General features: G+C 40.1%; 1 protein-coding gene across 9 annotated transcripts in view; it reads left to right on the forward strand.

Moving 5' to 3' along the window:
- Positions 1-14,847, forward strand: part of SENP7 (SUMO specific peptidase 7) — a 215,885-nt gene that overhangs the window by 55,167 nt on the left and 145,871 nt on the right. For all 9 annotated transcript variants that reach the window (XM_080655696.1, XM_080655703.1, XM_080655700.1 and 6 more), the window contains 2 exons: positions 5,189-5,287; positions 9,577-9,674. In XM_080655696.1, the coding sequence (XP_080511822.1) occupies positions 5,189-5,287; positions 9,577-9,674 (197 nt within the window). The remainder of the gene's footprint in view (positions 1-5,188; positions 5,288-9,576; positions 9,675-14,847) is intronic.

Consider the following 14,847-nt stretch of genomic DNA (forward strand, 5'->3'; position numbering starts at 1 on the left):
ACCGGAATCAAACCTGGGACCCTTGAGTCTGCAGGCTGATGCTCTATCCACTGAGCCAAACCAGTTAGGGCAATTCTATATGTTATTAATAGGTGTCCCAACTCCTACTCAGCAAAAAGTAAAGGTCAGTTCTACATAGGTTCCTCCATTGCCAGCTTCAGAGCAGTTGGAGTCGTGAGAAGCATGCCTCAGGCTCTCATCCATTTCTCCTAAGGTTGGCCCATCATCCTTGATCTGCTCAGGTCTGTCTAAGGATTTCGTCTCTGAATTCTTTCAGAGAAAATGGTCACAAGGTCTCTTTTATAACTGCTTCATGCTGAGGTGGGATGAAGGTTTTCCTTCAGAGCCAAGAGATCCTTGCTCTCTGTCAGAGGGACGATGAGGCCTGGTCACAGAAGGAGGTGGCAATAGTCTCTAGAGGTGGTATTCCTCGAGTGAGAGTAGGGCTTGTAACCTTGGCTGGCAGGTGTCCATGATCTCTTGGCTGCAGCGGTGTCAGAAGTTAGCCGTGTCCTAGCTGATAATTTCACAAGGCCCAGTCTTCAAAATTCATGTTTGGTCTCACTCTAGGTCTCATGGATGTACTTCAACTTATGTCTGCCTCATTTCTCACCTGATATGTGGACTGAGGACTGTGGTCATTTTCATTTTTTTCAAGTTATCTTTGGATTTCTTCCTTGATTTCATTGTTAACCCATTCATTGTTTAGTAACATGTTATTTAGCCTCCACTTGTTTAATGTTTTTCAGTGTTTTTATTGTTGATTTCTAGTTTTATACCATAGTGACCCAAGAAGATGCTTGATATGAGTTCAGTCTTCTTGAACTTGTGGAGACTTATTTTGTGTTCTAACATGTGGTCTGTCTTTGAGAATGTATTGTGTGCACTTGAGAAGAATGCATATTGTGCAGCTTTGTGGTAAATGTTCTGTAAATGTTAATGAAATCCATCTGATCTAGTGTGCCATTTAAGGTAGCTGTTTCCTTGTTGATTTTTTTTTTTTTATTAAATAAATCTTTATTCAGATTATTACAATTATTTCTCCTTTTTTCCCCCATAGCTCCCCTCCACCCATTTCCCACCCCACCTTCTGCCCTTACCTACCCCCCACTGTCCTCATCCATAGGTGTATGATTTTTGTCCAGTCTCTTTATGAACCCCCCCATACCCCTTTCCCCCTGAGAATTATCAGTCCACTCCCTTTCTATGCCCCTGATTCTATTATATTCACCAGATTATTCTGTTCCTCAGGTTTTTAATTTACTTGATTTTTAGGTTCACTTGTTGATAGATATGTATTTGTTGTTCATAATTTTTATCTTTCCTTTTTTCTTCTTCCTCTTCTTTAAGAATACCTTTCAGCATTTCATATAATACTGGTTTGGTGGTGATGAACTCCTTTAGCTTTTTCTTGTCTGTGAAACTCTTTATCTGCCCTTCAATTCTGAATGATAGCTTTGCTGGGTAGAGTAATCTTGGTTGTAGGTTCTTGCTACTCATCACATTGAAAATTTCTTGCCACTCCCGTCTGGCCTGCATAGTTTCTGTTGAAAAGTCAGCTGACAGTCGTATGGGTGCTCCCTTGTAGGTAATTAACTGTTTTTCTCTTGCTGCTTTTAATATTCTCTCTTTGTCTTTTGCTCTTGGCATTTTAATTATGATGTGTCTTGGTGTGGTCCTCTTTGGATTCCTTTTGTTTGGGGTTCTGTGGGCTTCCTGGACTTGTAAGTCTATTTCTTTCACCAGGTGGGGGAAGTTTTCGGTCATTATTTCTTCAAATAGGTTTTCAGTATCTTGCTCTCTCTCTTCTTCTGGCACCCCCATAATTCTGATGTTGGTACGCTTGAAGTTGTCCCAGAGTCTTCTTACATTATCTTCAATTTTTTGGATTTTTTTTTTTGCTTTTTGCTTTTTCGGTTGAGTGTTTTTTGCTTCTTTGTATTTCAATTCTTTGACTTGATTTTTGTGTTCCTCTTGTCTGTTTTTGGGTCTCTGTATAATATTTTTTATTTCAGTCAGTGTATGTTTAATTTCTAGTTGGTCCTTTTTCATCTCTTCGAGGGTCTCGTTATATTTATCGGCCTTTTCTAGGATATTCTTAAAAAGCCTTATAACTGTGGTTTTGAATTCTATGTCCAGTCGTTTGTTTTCCTCCATTTCTTTTGTTTGTGATCTGATTCTTAGACGCCGCATTTTCACTGCTTCCCTGGGTTGGTAGATTTGTGTGCTAGGTTTCCAATTTGGCCTAGTGGGTCTGCCTCCCCAGTTAACCTGAGGTGGACACTCTTGGTGCACCCCTTTGTGGACTGTGTGTACAGCCTTGTTGTAATTAAGCCTTGATTGTTGTTGGTGTAACTGGGAAGAATTGACCTCCAGGCCAGTTGGCTGTAAGGATCAGCTGTGTCTATGCTGGGAGAAGTTCGGTGCTGGAGACAGCCTTATAGGATTAGACTTGCCAAATTGCAATAGCCTCTGTGCTCAGCTTGGATGGGGTGGAGTCTCAGTCTTGGCTTCCAGTCAGCCTTGCCCTTGCGCGCACGTGTGTGCCTTCAGTCCTCTGCCTTCCCGGCTCCCGATTCTCCGCCCGAGAGTCCAGACTCCCCCCACAAGAGCGTGGGTCCCCAGGGGCTCGCCTGGAACTGGGGTTCACTGCAGTCAGAACTGGGGCTCACTACAGTCAGAACTGAGGTTCAGTGCCGTCAGGAGCCTCTCACTCCCTTCCGCTAGGGAAAGCCTGTGGCAGCCTCCGCAGCCTTTGTGCGCACTGGCGCGCGCGCACGGACTTTCAGTCCTCCGCCTTCCCCGGCTCCTGAGTCTCCGCCCGAGAGTCCAGACTCCCCCCACAAGAGCGTGGGTCCCCAGGGGCTCGCCTGGAACTGGGGTTCACTGCAGTCAGAACTGGGGCTCACTTCAGTCAGAACTGAGGTTCAGTGCCGTCAGGAGCCTCTCACTCCCTTCCACCAGGGAAAGCCTGTGGCAGCCTCCGCAGCCTTTGTGCGCACTGGCGCGAGCGGACTTTCAGTCCTCCGCCTTCCCCGGCTCCTGAGTCTCAGCCCGAGAGTCCAGACTCCCCCCACAAGAGCGTGGGTCCCCAGGGGCTCGCCCGGAACAGGGTTTCAGTGCAGTCAGAACCGGGGTTCAGTTCGGTCGGGGGCTCCCTTCCCCCTTCCGCCAGAGAAAGTCAGCCAGGCTCTCAGCCGCCCTTCCTCTCTGCGCGCACAAAGACCCTTTGCCGTACCTCCAATTCTCTGTGAGCTTTTCTCTATCCTTCTAGTTGTAGAATTTTCACTCAGTCAGCTTTCCTGCGGTTCTGGATGGTGTCCGTTCTGTCTTTTAGTTGTAGTTTTGAAATTGTTGTGCGAGGCAGCAGTTTAGGTGTTTACCTATGCCGCCATCTTGGTTTTCCTCCTCCTTGTTGATTTTTTGTCTGGAAAATCTATCCATTGATGTCAGTGGAGTGGTAAAGTCCCCTATTATGACTGTATTGCTTGTCCATCTCTCCCTTAAAGACCTCCAAGAGCTTTTTTTTTTATATATATATATTTAGGTGCTCCTACTATAATAGATTTTAAATCTTTGGACATGACTAATCTTTGATTAGGGTCAAATTATGAATCATTCTGATATTTAGAACGAGACAGCCCACAATCAAATAGTATTCCAATTTATTGTTAGGAGAAGAGAATGTGTCTTAGCCTCTAAAATAGAAAATATAATAAGAGATTTGAGAAGTGGTTAAAAGGACACAAGTCACTGTTAAGGGTAACCATACTCATATGGACTACAGTGTAGTCACAAGATACATGCATTTAGTTTATGTAAATTCCAATTATATATTTTAAAGTATTTGTTTATTTTTATTAATTTTAGGGAGAGAGGGGACTAGAGAGAGAGAGAAAAAAAAAAAGAGAAAGAGAGAAAGTTAAATATCTGTTGTTCTACATATTTATGCATTCCTTGGTTGTTGTATGTGCCCTGACTGGGGGTTGAACCTGCAACCTTGGCATAATGGGACGATGCTCAAACCAACTGAGCTACCCGGTCAGGGCAAAGAGGTACATTGCTATACAGAATAGGTATAATTAAGAAATTACTGGTACACAGGAAGATTAATTCAGAGTTTCTCATGAAATAAAAGAGTTGAGATACATTTTCTTCAAATTTATTCTGTCCTTTTGACTTATGCTTTACTCTCATTGAAATTAATTTAGATTGTCACTGTTTGTAGTTCACATAGTGCTCATTATATGCTTTATTTTGTAGATGGAACTTTATGCTTAACCATTATTGATAACTTTCCCTTAATATGAAAGTTATTTAAGTTAAAAATAGATGATTTCTAACTTATGGCTAAGATGGATTAATTGTTTATTCAGCATATCATGAGCCATACACATTGGAAATATAAAGGTGACTAAGTGTAAAAATAATAATAAAGGTGACTTAATGAGGGCCCTCTCTTTAAGAACATCCACAGTCTGGAGAGGAAAATAGACAAGTAGACAAATAGTTATAATATAGTGTGCTACATGTAATATAAATAATGTAATATTAATTTACCAAGTACTAATACCCAGAGAAAGGAATACTTCGGTGTATTGTTTCTTATATGTGCCTGGTCAGGGTACATACAAGAAGCAACCAAGAAATGTATAAATATGAGTGATGGTTATATGGATAAAAGAATAATTTGAGCAGAATCTGAAGTATTTCACAAGGGAGAGACAGAGGAAAGGGCATTCTAGATTGAGGGAGTAGTTCATGCAAAGTTATTGAGATATGTGACGTGTTTGAAGATGGTTGTGTTTATGTGTAAGTGATGTGAAAGCCTAGATTGTTAAGAATTTTATCTATAAGTAACGGGTTTCATTATTATAGTTTAAGTATTGTAGCCATACTTGGATTGGTGTATTAGAGAACTATGAGGATAGCCTTTGAAAGATTAGAAGGGGAAGAGACTATAGGTAAGAGAATATTTATGGAGCTATTGTGATATTCATTTATTGACCTTTATATTGAATGAGGTTTTTAAAAATAAAATTAAATTTAACTGCCTATAAATTAAGCACTAGTTTAAAACTCTTTACAACTAATAGCAAAATATTAATGCAGGGTAATGGTTCTGTTAGCTAATTCAGCTTTTATTTATATTTTAATTAAATTGATTATTTTCTCATTCTGGTTTTAGATAACAAAGATATTAGATGCAAAACCAGAAGATGTTCATGTGAAATCACCACTGTCCAAACTCAGAAGCTCAGAACGGTGGGATCTCCCTTTGCAGGGGGTAAATAAAAACTTAGTTCTTTTAAGTATATTGTGTTATTGGTGTGCTTAAAACATTTTAGTGAAACTGAATTTTTTATTTTCTTATATGTCCTTTTGTATTTTGTTGTTGTTATTTATTTGTAGGTTTTAAATTAGTTTATTTCAGGTATATGTTGAAATGATGCTTTGAGGTTAAGGTCTTTCGTTTAAATATAAGTACACCTTATTATGCATTATTTTTCTTCATCAAATGCAAATATCATTGTAAAAGAAATTAAATATATGAGAACATTAAGCTTATTAGAATCGGATGCTCTTTTATTCTTGTTTTGTAAATTTGAGAGGGTTTATTTTAAAGGGTAACACAATTGTTTTTCCAAAAGATATTTTGATTATAAATTGGGACTTTAATTTTATCAGTATTAACCATTATTGCAGATTCTCATAATGAGGCTTAAGATAGTATTTTTTATGTATTACTAGAGGCTCGTGCATGATGGGCGGGGTGTCCCTCAGCCCAGCCTGCACCCTCTCCAATCTGGGACATCCTTCTCACAATCCAGGACTGCTGGCTCCCAACTGCTCGCCTGCCTGCCTTCCTGATTGCCCCTAACGGCTTCTGCCTGCCAGCCTGATCACCCCCTAACCACTCCCCTGACAGCCTGATTGATGCCTAACTGCTCCCCTGCCAGCCTGTTTGCCCCTAACTGCCCTCCCCTGCAGGCCTGGTCCCCCCCAACTGCTCTCCCCTGCAGGCCTGGTCCCCCCCACCTGCCCTTCCCTGCAGGCCTGGTTGCCCCCAACTTCCCTCCTCTGCCAGCCTGGTCACCCCTAACTGCCCTCCCCTGCAGGCTTGATCACCCACAACTGCCCTCCCTTGCAGGCCTGGTCCCTCCCAACTGCCCTCCCCTGCTGGCCATCTTGTGGCGGCCATCTTGTGTCCACATGGGGGCAGGATCTTTGACCACATAGGGGCAGCCATCTTGTGTGTTGGAGTGACAGTCAATTTGCATATTACTCTTTTATTAGATAGGATAGAGGGCTGGTGCATAGGTGGGGGCTAGCTGGTTTGCCCTGAAGGGTGTCTGGGATAAGGGTAGGGGGTTCCCTTGGGGCATGGGGTGGCCTGGGCGAGGGGCCTGTGGTGGTGTGCAGTCCGGCCACTCCCCCCGGCAACCCAAGAGGAGGCCCAGGTATCTGGGATTTATTTATCTTCTATAATTGAAACTTTGTAGCCTGGAGCGGAGCCAAGCCTTCTGCTTGCTCCATGGCTGCACCCATTTTTGTTGGGGTTTATTTATCTTCTATAATTGAAACTTTGTAGCCTTGAGTGGAGGCCTGGGCCCGCCACGGTGTGCGGAAAGCTTGGCTTGGCTTCCTCCATTGCCAGGGGCAACTTAAGGCTCCTGCTCTCTCCAGCTCCGTGGCTGCTGCCATTTTTGTTGGGATTTATTTATCTTCTATAATTGAAATTTGTAGCCTGGAGTGGAGGCCTGGGCCCCCCAGGGTGTGTAGAAAGCTTGGCTTCCTCCATTGCTGGGGAAACCCAAGCCTCCTGCTCACTCCGTGGCCACAGCCACCTTGGTTGGAGTTAATTTGCATACTTGCTCCTGATTGGCTGGTGGGCGTGACTTGTGGGTGTAGCGGAGTGATGGTTAATTTGCATATTACTCTTTTATTAGATAGGATTTTTGCTCTTGCCTTGCACAAATTATTTTCATTTAAAAAATATATTTTATTGATTTTTTAGAGAGGAAGGGAGAGGGATAGAGAGTTAGAAACATCGATGAGAGAGAAACATCAATCAGCTGCCTCCTGCACACCTCCTACTGGGGATGCGCCCGCAACCAAGGCACAATGCCCTTGACTGGAATTGAACCCAGGACCCTTCAGTCCGCAGGCTGATGCTCTATCCACTGAGCCAAACTGGTTAGGGCTATTTTCATTTTTTTAAAAAGTCCTTTTGTTGGGAGAGCTGGAGAATGGAACAAATTTTTTAAATATGTTTTTAAAATTGTTTTTAGAGAGAGAGGAAGAGGGATAAATAGAAACATTGATGAGAGAAAGACATCGACTGGCTGCCTCCTGAACACTCCCCACTGATGTTTGTTTTTTTTCCAGTTTTACTAATAGTGACAATGTTGCAGTGAACATCATTTTTCATATATAGGGAACCATTTTTGAGTGGGATTACTAGGTCTAAGGAATTTTTATATTAAACTTTAATAAATTGCAAAATTGTCACACAGACAATTTGCACTAATTTATATTGCCACCAATGAGAGCTCTTGTTTTCTACAAACTGACTAGCACTGGGTGTTATCACACAGTAAGATTGTTGTCAATTTAATAGGAAGAGAAAAATTATTATCTTTTAAATCCCCACCCTAGGACATAGAGAGGGGAAGGAAGAGAGAGAGAGATAGATAGATAGACAGAGAGAAACATCAATGTGAGAGAGAAACATTGATCGGTTGCCTTCTGTACATGCCCTTACTGGGAATTGAACCTGCAATCCAGGTATATGCCCTGACTGGGAATTGAACTGGCAACCTTTTGGTGTGAAGGACTACGCTTAACCAATTGAGCCACTTCAACTGAGCAAAAACTATTATTTTAAGAAAATTTTGTCTCTTTGCATTTATATATTTTATTTTATGTTTTAGTATATTGAATTTATTGTGGAATACAAATTATATATATTATATATAGTTGGCCGTCCATATCTGTGGGTTCCACATCTGTGGATTCAATCAACCATGAATTGAAAATATTTGGAAAATAAAAAAAGTTATGTTGTTGCTGACATGTACTATGTACTTTGTTCTCTTATCGCTTAGACAATTTTCAAGGGTCTTTAGAAGCTCTGTGTCAGGAGCTGGGGGCAGAGACCGAAATGTTTTTTTCTGTTATTTCATAGTCATCAAGTTTCATCTATGTTAAAACATGTCAGAATTTCCTTTCTTTTCAATGGCAGATAATATTTCATTGTATGAGCATACTACATTTTGATTATCAATTCATCCATTGATGGGGACACAGTTGATTTGCTTCCACCTTTTAGCTGTTGTGAACAATGCTGTTATGAATATGGCTGTACAAATATCTCTTCAAGGAAGAGAGTGTTTTAAATTTACTATGTATGTAATCATTATGCATCCTTGTGAGATAAGCTACTATTACATTTGTTTTCGAACAGGAGACTAATGCATAGAAATAAGAGAAATAATTTATTTGTCTAGATTCACACTGTATATTAAATAAATCAATTTCAACTTTTGTTTATGGTCAGATTAAATCTAAACTCTGGCCAAGTCAGAGTGGCTCAGTAGTTGAGCGTCGGCCTATGAACCAGGAGGTTGCAGTTCGATTCCATGTCAGGGTTGCAGGCTCGATCCCCAGTGTGGGTAATGCAGGAGGCAGCCGATCATTGATTCTCATCATGGATGTTTCTGTCTCTCTCTCCCTCTCCCTTCCTCTCTGAAATCAATTAAAAAAATAAAATAAAATAATTCTCTTAAAAAAAAATAAAAAAACCCTACTTCTGTCAGTAAGATGTCGATTCTTCCCTAAAAATTTCCATGCAGCAATTCATAGGAAACCAATTTTAATCCCTTCCAAACGTTATAAGCTCAGGTAATTCAGAATCATAGCCACTATTTAACTTTCCATGTAATAATTTTTATTATTTCCTTTAGTCACAGGCAAAAATTTTCATAGTTATATAAGCTCTAGAATTTCAAAATGTTGATTTTCTAACTAAAGCTACCTTGAACTTGTTAAAATTTATTTTTACTACTTTTTGGTGGATTTATATTTCTATACTAGCAAAAGAGCCAATTGTTTTGTAGATTGCATTTTCTTCTCTTTGTGAACAGCTATGAATTTGACTGTTTATTTTGAATTTCTAAATAAAACAAACATTTAAGTGACTTTTTATTATCATACTAGAGGCCCACTGCATGAATTCATGCACTTGGGGCGGGGGGAGGGTCCCTCAGCCCAGCCTGCGACCCCTCGCAGTCCGGGACCCCTCACTCCTTACTGCCTACCTGCAGCGTAGGCTGGAGAGGCTCCTGCCACAGCCGCTGCACTTGCCAGCCATGAGCCCGGCTTCTGGCTGAGCGGTGCTCCCCCTGTGGGAGTGCACTGACCACCAGGGGGCAACTCCTGCATTGAGCGTCTGCCCCCTGGTGGTCAGTGCACATCATAGCAACCGGTTGTTCAGCGTTTGGTTGATTTGCATATTAGTGTTTTATTATATAGGATTGCTATGTTTATTATTAAAATTCCATTTTTTTTCCCTAGTGGGAAAGAAGCCGAAGAAACAACATCCTTTCTCTAGACCGTAAAAGTAAAAAAGGTGTCCGTGGGCGTCCTGTCACTTCTAAGACATCATCAGAAAGGTAAGATACATGTGTATGTGACTAGGATGGGCTTATACTATGTATAATTAGTGTGATAATGGGTGATGGATTTGTTCTCTTTGGATCTCAATTAAAACAACCTTTAAAATATAAGGATTAGATTCAATGGCCTCTAAGCTTCCTTACAAGCTCTGTCTTTCTGTAATTATAAGTTACCTTAACTCCTTGTATTTGTGCATTTGGAACATCTTGATAAGCTTTAGCAGATAATGCAAGCGTTACATATAGACTTATTATAATGCTTGATTTATCATTTGTCATCTGCAGTGAAAAAGATGCTCCATTTATCAACTGGGGTTCTATAGTCATAGTATTAATGAAATGTGAATATACTGGAATTATATATATGGGGATTCTGATTGTGATTATTATCAGAAGGAACTTAGAACATATAAGGGTTGGACATCAGTAAATGATTAGAAAGTTGTTATTTGACAAAAGGGTATTGAGTTTTCTCTTTTAGAATAGCAAATGAATAAAAAATGATAACAGCAAGGTAAAATTTACAATTACTGGGAGACCACACAAATTAGAAGGCTAATTGGAATTCTTGCATTTATGTCAGAGTACTTAGTCTTATTCTCCCTTGTCTTTAGGAAATATAAAAATATATTGGTGACTCCATAGAAGTTTATATACCTCCTAACCTTCTACCATACAAGGGATAAATTGTCATGACAAATATGCAATGATTATGCTTTGAGCCTCAGAATAACTACTAACTCAGTTTATAGACTTAGTTTCTCCAAAGATTATTATGCACATGTCAAAAGTCATATTTAATTTGAGAGATGGAATACTAGAAGTAGAGGAATCATTTTTAATGAAATTAGCCAACATTTTCTGAGGGTTTGCACGAACCAGGTTGTTTTATTTTATGGGAGAGATATCCTAAAAACTTTGCATACTTCAAAATTTATATAATTCAAGTCTCATTTTTCTATATGAATGCTTTTTAAGTGGTGGGAACAGTTTCTTTGAGGATGTCAATCTATTATTTCTTTAATATTGCCTTTTAATTTTCTGGCAGTATCTCTAATATTTTCAGTTCTTTCCTAAATCATCATCCCAGCTTAAAGTGGCAATTGTTTGGCTTTTCTTATAGAATTTACCACGTGTGATTTATGTTCCAAAGTTACCAATTTTCAGGCTGTTATCTCTGTTAGTACTATCATGTCCATTAATGACATTGTTAGAAGATAAAAAAAAATATTTTTGAAATTTAATAGTAGTAGATATTGACCTAAGAGCACAGCAGTGACCATAATCACCATGTTTTTAAAACAAAGAGAAGTGTTTTTAAAAATTTATTTTTATTTTTAAAAAACCTTTATTGTTGAAAGTATTACATATGTCCTCCTTTTCCCCCCATTGACTCCCTCCAGCCTGCCCCCGCACCCCACCCTAGGCCTTCAGCACCCTATTGTCTGTGTCCATGGGTTATGCATATATGCATACAAGGTCTTTGGTTGATTACCTCCCACCCAACCACCCTCCCCCACCTTCCCTCTGAGATTCTGCACTCTGTTCCATGCTTCCATGTCTCTGGATCCACTCTGTTCATCAGTTTATTTTGTTAATTAGATTCCACCTATGAGTGAGATCATGTGATATTTGTCTTTCTCTGACTGGCTTATTTCACTTAGCATAATACTCTCCAGGTCCCTCCATGCTGTCTCAAAGGGTAAGAGATCCTTCTTTTTTACAGCTGCATAGTATTCCATGGTATAAATATACCACAGCTTTTTTATCCACTCATCTGCTGATGGGCATTTGGGCTATTTCCAGATCTTAACTATTGTAAATTGTGCTGCTATGAACATAGGGGTGCATATAACCTTTCTGATTGGTGTTTCAGGTTTCTTGGGTTATATTCCTAGAAGTGGGATCACTGGGTCAAATGGGAGTTACATATTTAATTTTTGAGGAAACTCCGTACTGTCTTCCATAATGCCTACATCAGTCTGCATTCTCACCAGCAATGTACTCGAGTTCTCTTTTCTCCACATCCTCGCCAGCACTTGTCATTTGTTGATTTCTTGATGGTAGCCATTCTGACAGGTGTGAGGTGATACCTCATTGTCAAAGAATAGCTATACGTTTTTTTTTTATAGATGCCCTGTTATTTTTGTGTCTCGTGAAAATTCATATGTTGAAATCTTTATCTCCCATGTGGTAGTATTTGGAGGTAGGGTGTTTGGGGAGGTGTTTAAAGCATGAGAGTGGAGCCCTTATGAATGGGATTAGTTCTTTTGTAAAAGAGACTCCACACACATACACACACAAAGTAAAAGAGACCCCACAGAGCTTCCTAGTCCCATGTGAGGACACAGTTAGAAGTCGGCAGTCTACAACCTGGAAGAGGGCCTTCACTAGAACCTGAAATGTTTGCTGGCACTCTGCTCTTTGACTTCCCAGCCTCCAGACAGTGAGAAATAAATGATTCTTGTTCATAAGTTACTTAGTCTATGGTATTTTGTTATAGCAACCCAAACAGACTAAGATACGCCTTTTTTCATGTTGAGCAAGTAATCTTCTATTCCTAATTTTTTGGAGGCTTTTTAATATGAATGTGTGTTGGATTTTGTCAAATTCCTTTTCTGTATTTATATAATGTAATTTGTATCTTTTATTAAAACAATACATTACATAGACTGATTTTTAGATCTTAAACCAACTTTGCATTCCTGGTATAAATACCACTTGAATCTGATTTATGATCCCTTTTATGTATTGATGAATTCAACTTAGTAGGGTTTTGGTGAGGATGTTTTATGCTTGTATTCAGAAGGGAAATTCATCTGTAGTTTTCTTATGTTATCTTTGTCTGGCTTTGGTATCAAGCTAATTCTGGCCTGTAGATGAGTTGGGAAATATTCTTTCTTCCTTTGCTTTTTGGAAGAGTTTTTGAAAAATTGGTACTATTCTTCTTTAAAGAAGAATTTGGTAAAAAAATAAAGTTTGATAGAATTCACCAGTGAAGCCATCTGCTCATTAAGCTTTGTGTATGTGTGCAGTTTTCAAATTACAAATCAAGTTTTGCTTGTTCTAGTTGTATTCAGATTTTTTTATTATTATGAATCAGTTTTGGTAGCTTGTGTTGCTAGGAATTACGTTTTATATGTTATCTAATTTGATGTCATATATTTGTTCATAGTATTCCCTTGTAATCCTTTTATTTTATTTATTTATTTTTTTAAATAAATCTTTATTGTTCAGATTATTACAGGTGATCCTCTTGTTTTTCCCCCATAGCTCCCCTCCACCTGATTCCCCACCCCACCCCATGCCCTTACCCTCCGCCACTGTCTTCATCCATAGGTGTAAGATTTTTGGCCAATCTCTTCCCGCACCCCGCACCCCTCACACCCTCGGCCCCCTGAAAATTGTCAGTCCACTCCCTTTCTATGTCCCTGATTCTATTATATTCATCAGTCCATTCTGTTCATCAGATTTTTCATTCACTTGATTTTTAGATTCACTTGTTCGTAGGTATGTATTTGTTGTCATTTTGTTGTTCATAATTTTTATCTTTACCTTTTTCTTCTTCTTCTTCTTAAAGAATACCCTTCAGCATTTCATATAATCCTGGTTTGGTGGTGATGAACTCCTTTAACTTTTTCTTGTCTGTGAAGCTCTTTATCTGACCTTCAACTCTGAATGATAGCTTTGCTGGGTAGAGTAATATTGGTTGTAGGTTTTTGCTGTTCATCACTTTGAATATTTCTTGCCACACCCTTCTGGCCTGCATAGTTTCTGTTGAGAAATCAGCTGACAGTCATATGGGTACTCCCTTGTAGGTAACTTAACTGTTTTTCTCTTGCTGCTTTCAAGATTCTCTCTTTGTCTTTTGCCCTTTGCATTTTAATTATGATGTGTCTTGGTGTGGTCCTCTTTGGATTCCTCTTGTTTGGGGTTCTCTGTGCTTCCTGGACTTGTAAGTCTATTTCTTTCACCAGGTATGGGAAGTTTTCTGTCATTATTTCTTCGAATAGGTTTTCAATATTTTGCTCTCTCTCTTCTTCTGGCACCCCAATAATTTGGATGTTGGTATGCTTGAAGTTGTCCCAGAGGCTCCTTACACTATCTTCATATTTTTGGATTCTTTTTTCTTTTTGTTTTTCTGGTTGGGTGTTTTTTGTTTCCTCATATTTCACATCTTCGGTCTGATTCTTGGGGTCCTTTGATCTACAGTTTAATTTCTGTATATTCTTTATTTCAGACAGTGTATGCTTAATTTCTGACTGGTCCTTTTCCATTTTTTTGGCATTCTCATTAAGGTCCTTGAAGGTCTCACTAAGCTCCTCGGAGGTCTCATCAAGTTTCTCGGTGGATTTTAGAAGATTCTTGAGTAACCTTATAAATGTGGTTTTGAACTCTATGTCCAGTAGTTTGCTTTCCTCCATTTCTTTCATTCATGACATGTTTCTTTGTCTTTGCATTTTGCTGCTTCCCTGTGTTGATGGAGTGGTTTTCTGTGGTAGGTGACCAGTGGTTCAGCCTATCACCTGAGGTGGACCCTCTTGGTGCACCCCTTTGTGGGCTGAGTGCAAAGTCTTGGTGTAGTTAAGCCTTGATTGCTGTTGGTACACTGGGAGGAATTGACCTCCAGGCCAATTGGCTGTGAGGACCCGCTGTGTCTATAATGGAAGAACTACTGTGCTGGAGACACGCTTATGGGGCAGGACTTGTTTCAGTGGGGCTTTTGTGCTCACTGAGTCTGCCTCTTGAATGTGTCACTTATGGATGTGAGTAGTTGAAATCTGGTGTCGCCTCACACTGACCACTAGATATACTAGCCTCTGGATCTCCAATGGTGCAAGTCAGCTGGCCACCCAGCAAGAGCTACAGCGAGAACTACAGTTTTCTCCTCTTTGCTTGGGGTTTGGAGGTTTTGGAGCTGTCTGACCAGAGCTGCAGTTTGTAGGTTAAGCTGCGATAGGGCAGGCCATTTATATGCAAAAGCCGCTGCGTGGAGCTTGGGTGGGTTTGTAGATTGTGCGGGGCAGGGTCTCAGGGAGTCACTAGGCTAGGGCGTGGCAAACAGCGATGGCTGCCAGTCAGCCATCTCTGCGTCTCCGCGTTTCCTAGTCCCTGTGTCCTGCGCCCCAGCGCAGTAAACAATGATTGCTGCGTGCACCTCTGCAAGAAA

The sequence above is a fragment of the Plecotus auritus genome (genome assembly GCF_963455305.1).
Source record: "Plecotus auritus genome assembly, chromosome: 2".
Classification (NCBI taxonomy): domain Eukaryota; kingdom Metazoa; phylum Chordata; class Mammalia; order Chiroptera; family Vespertilionidae; genus Plecotus; species Plecotus auritus.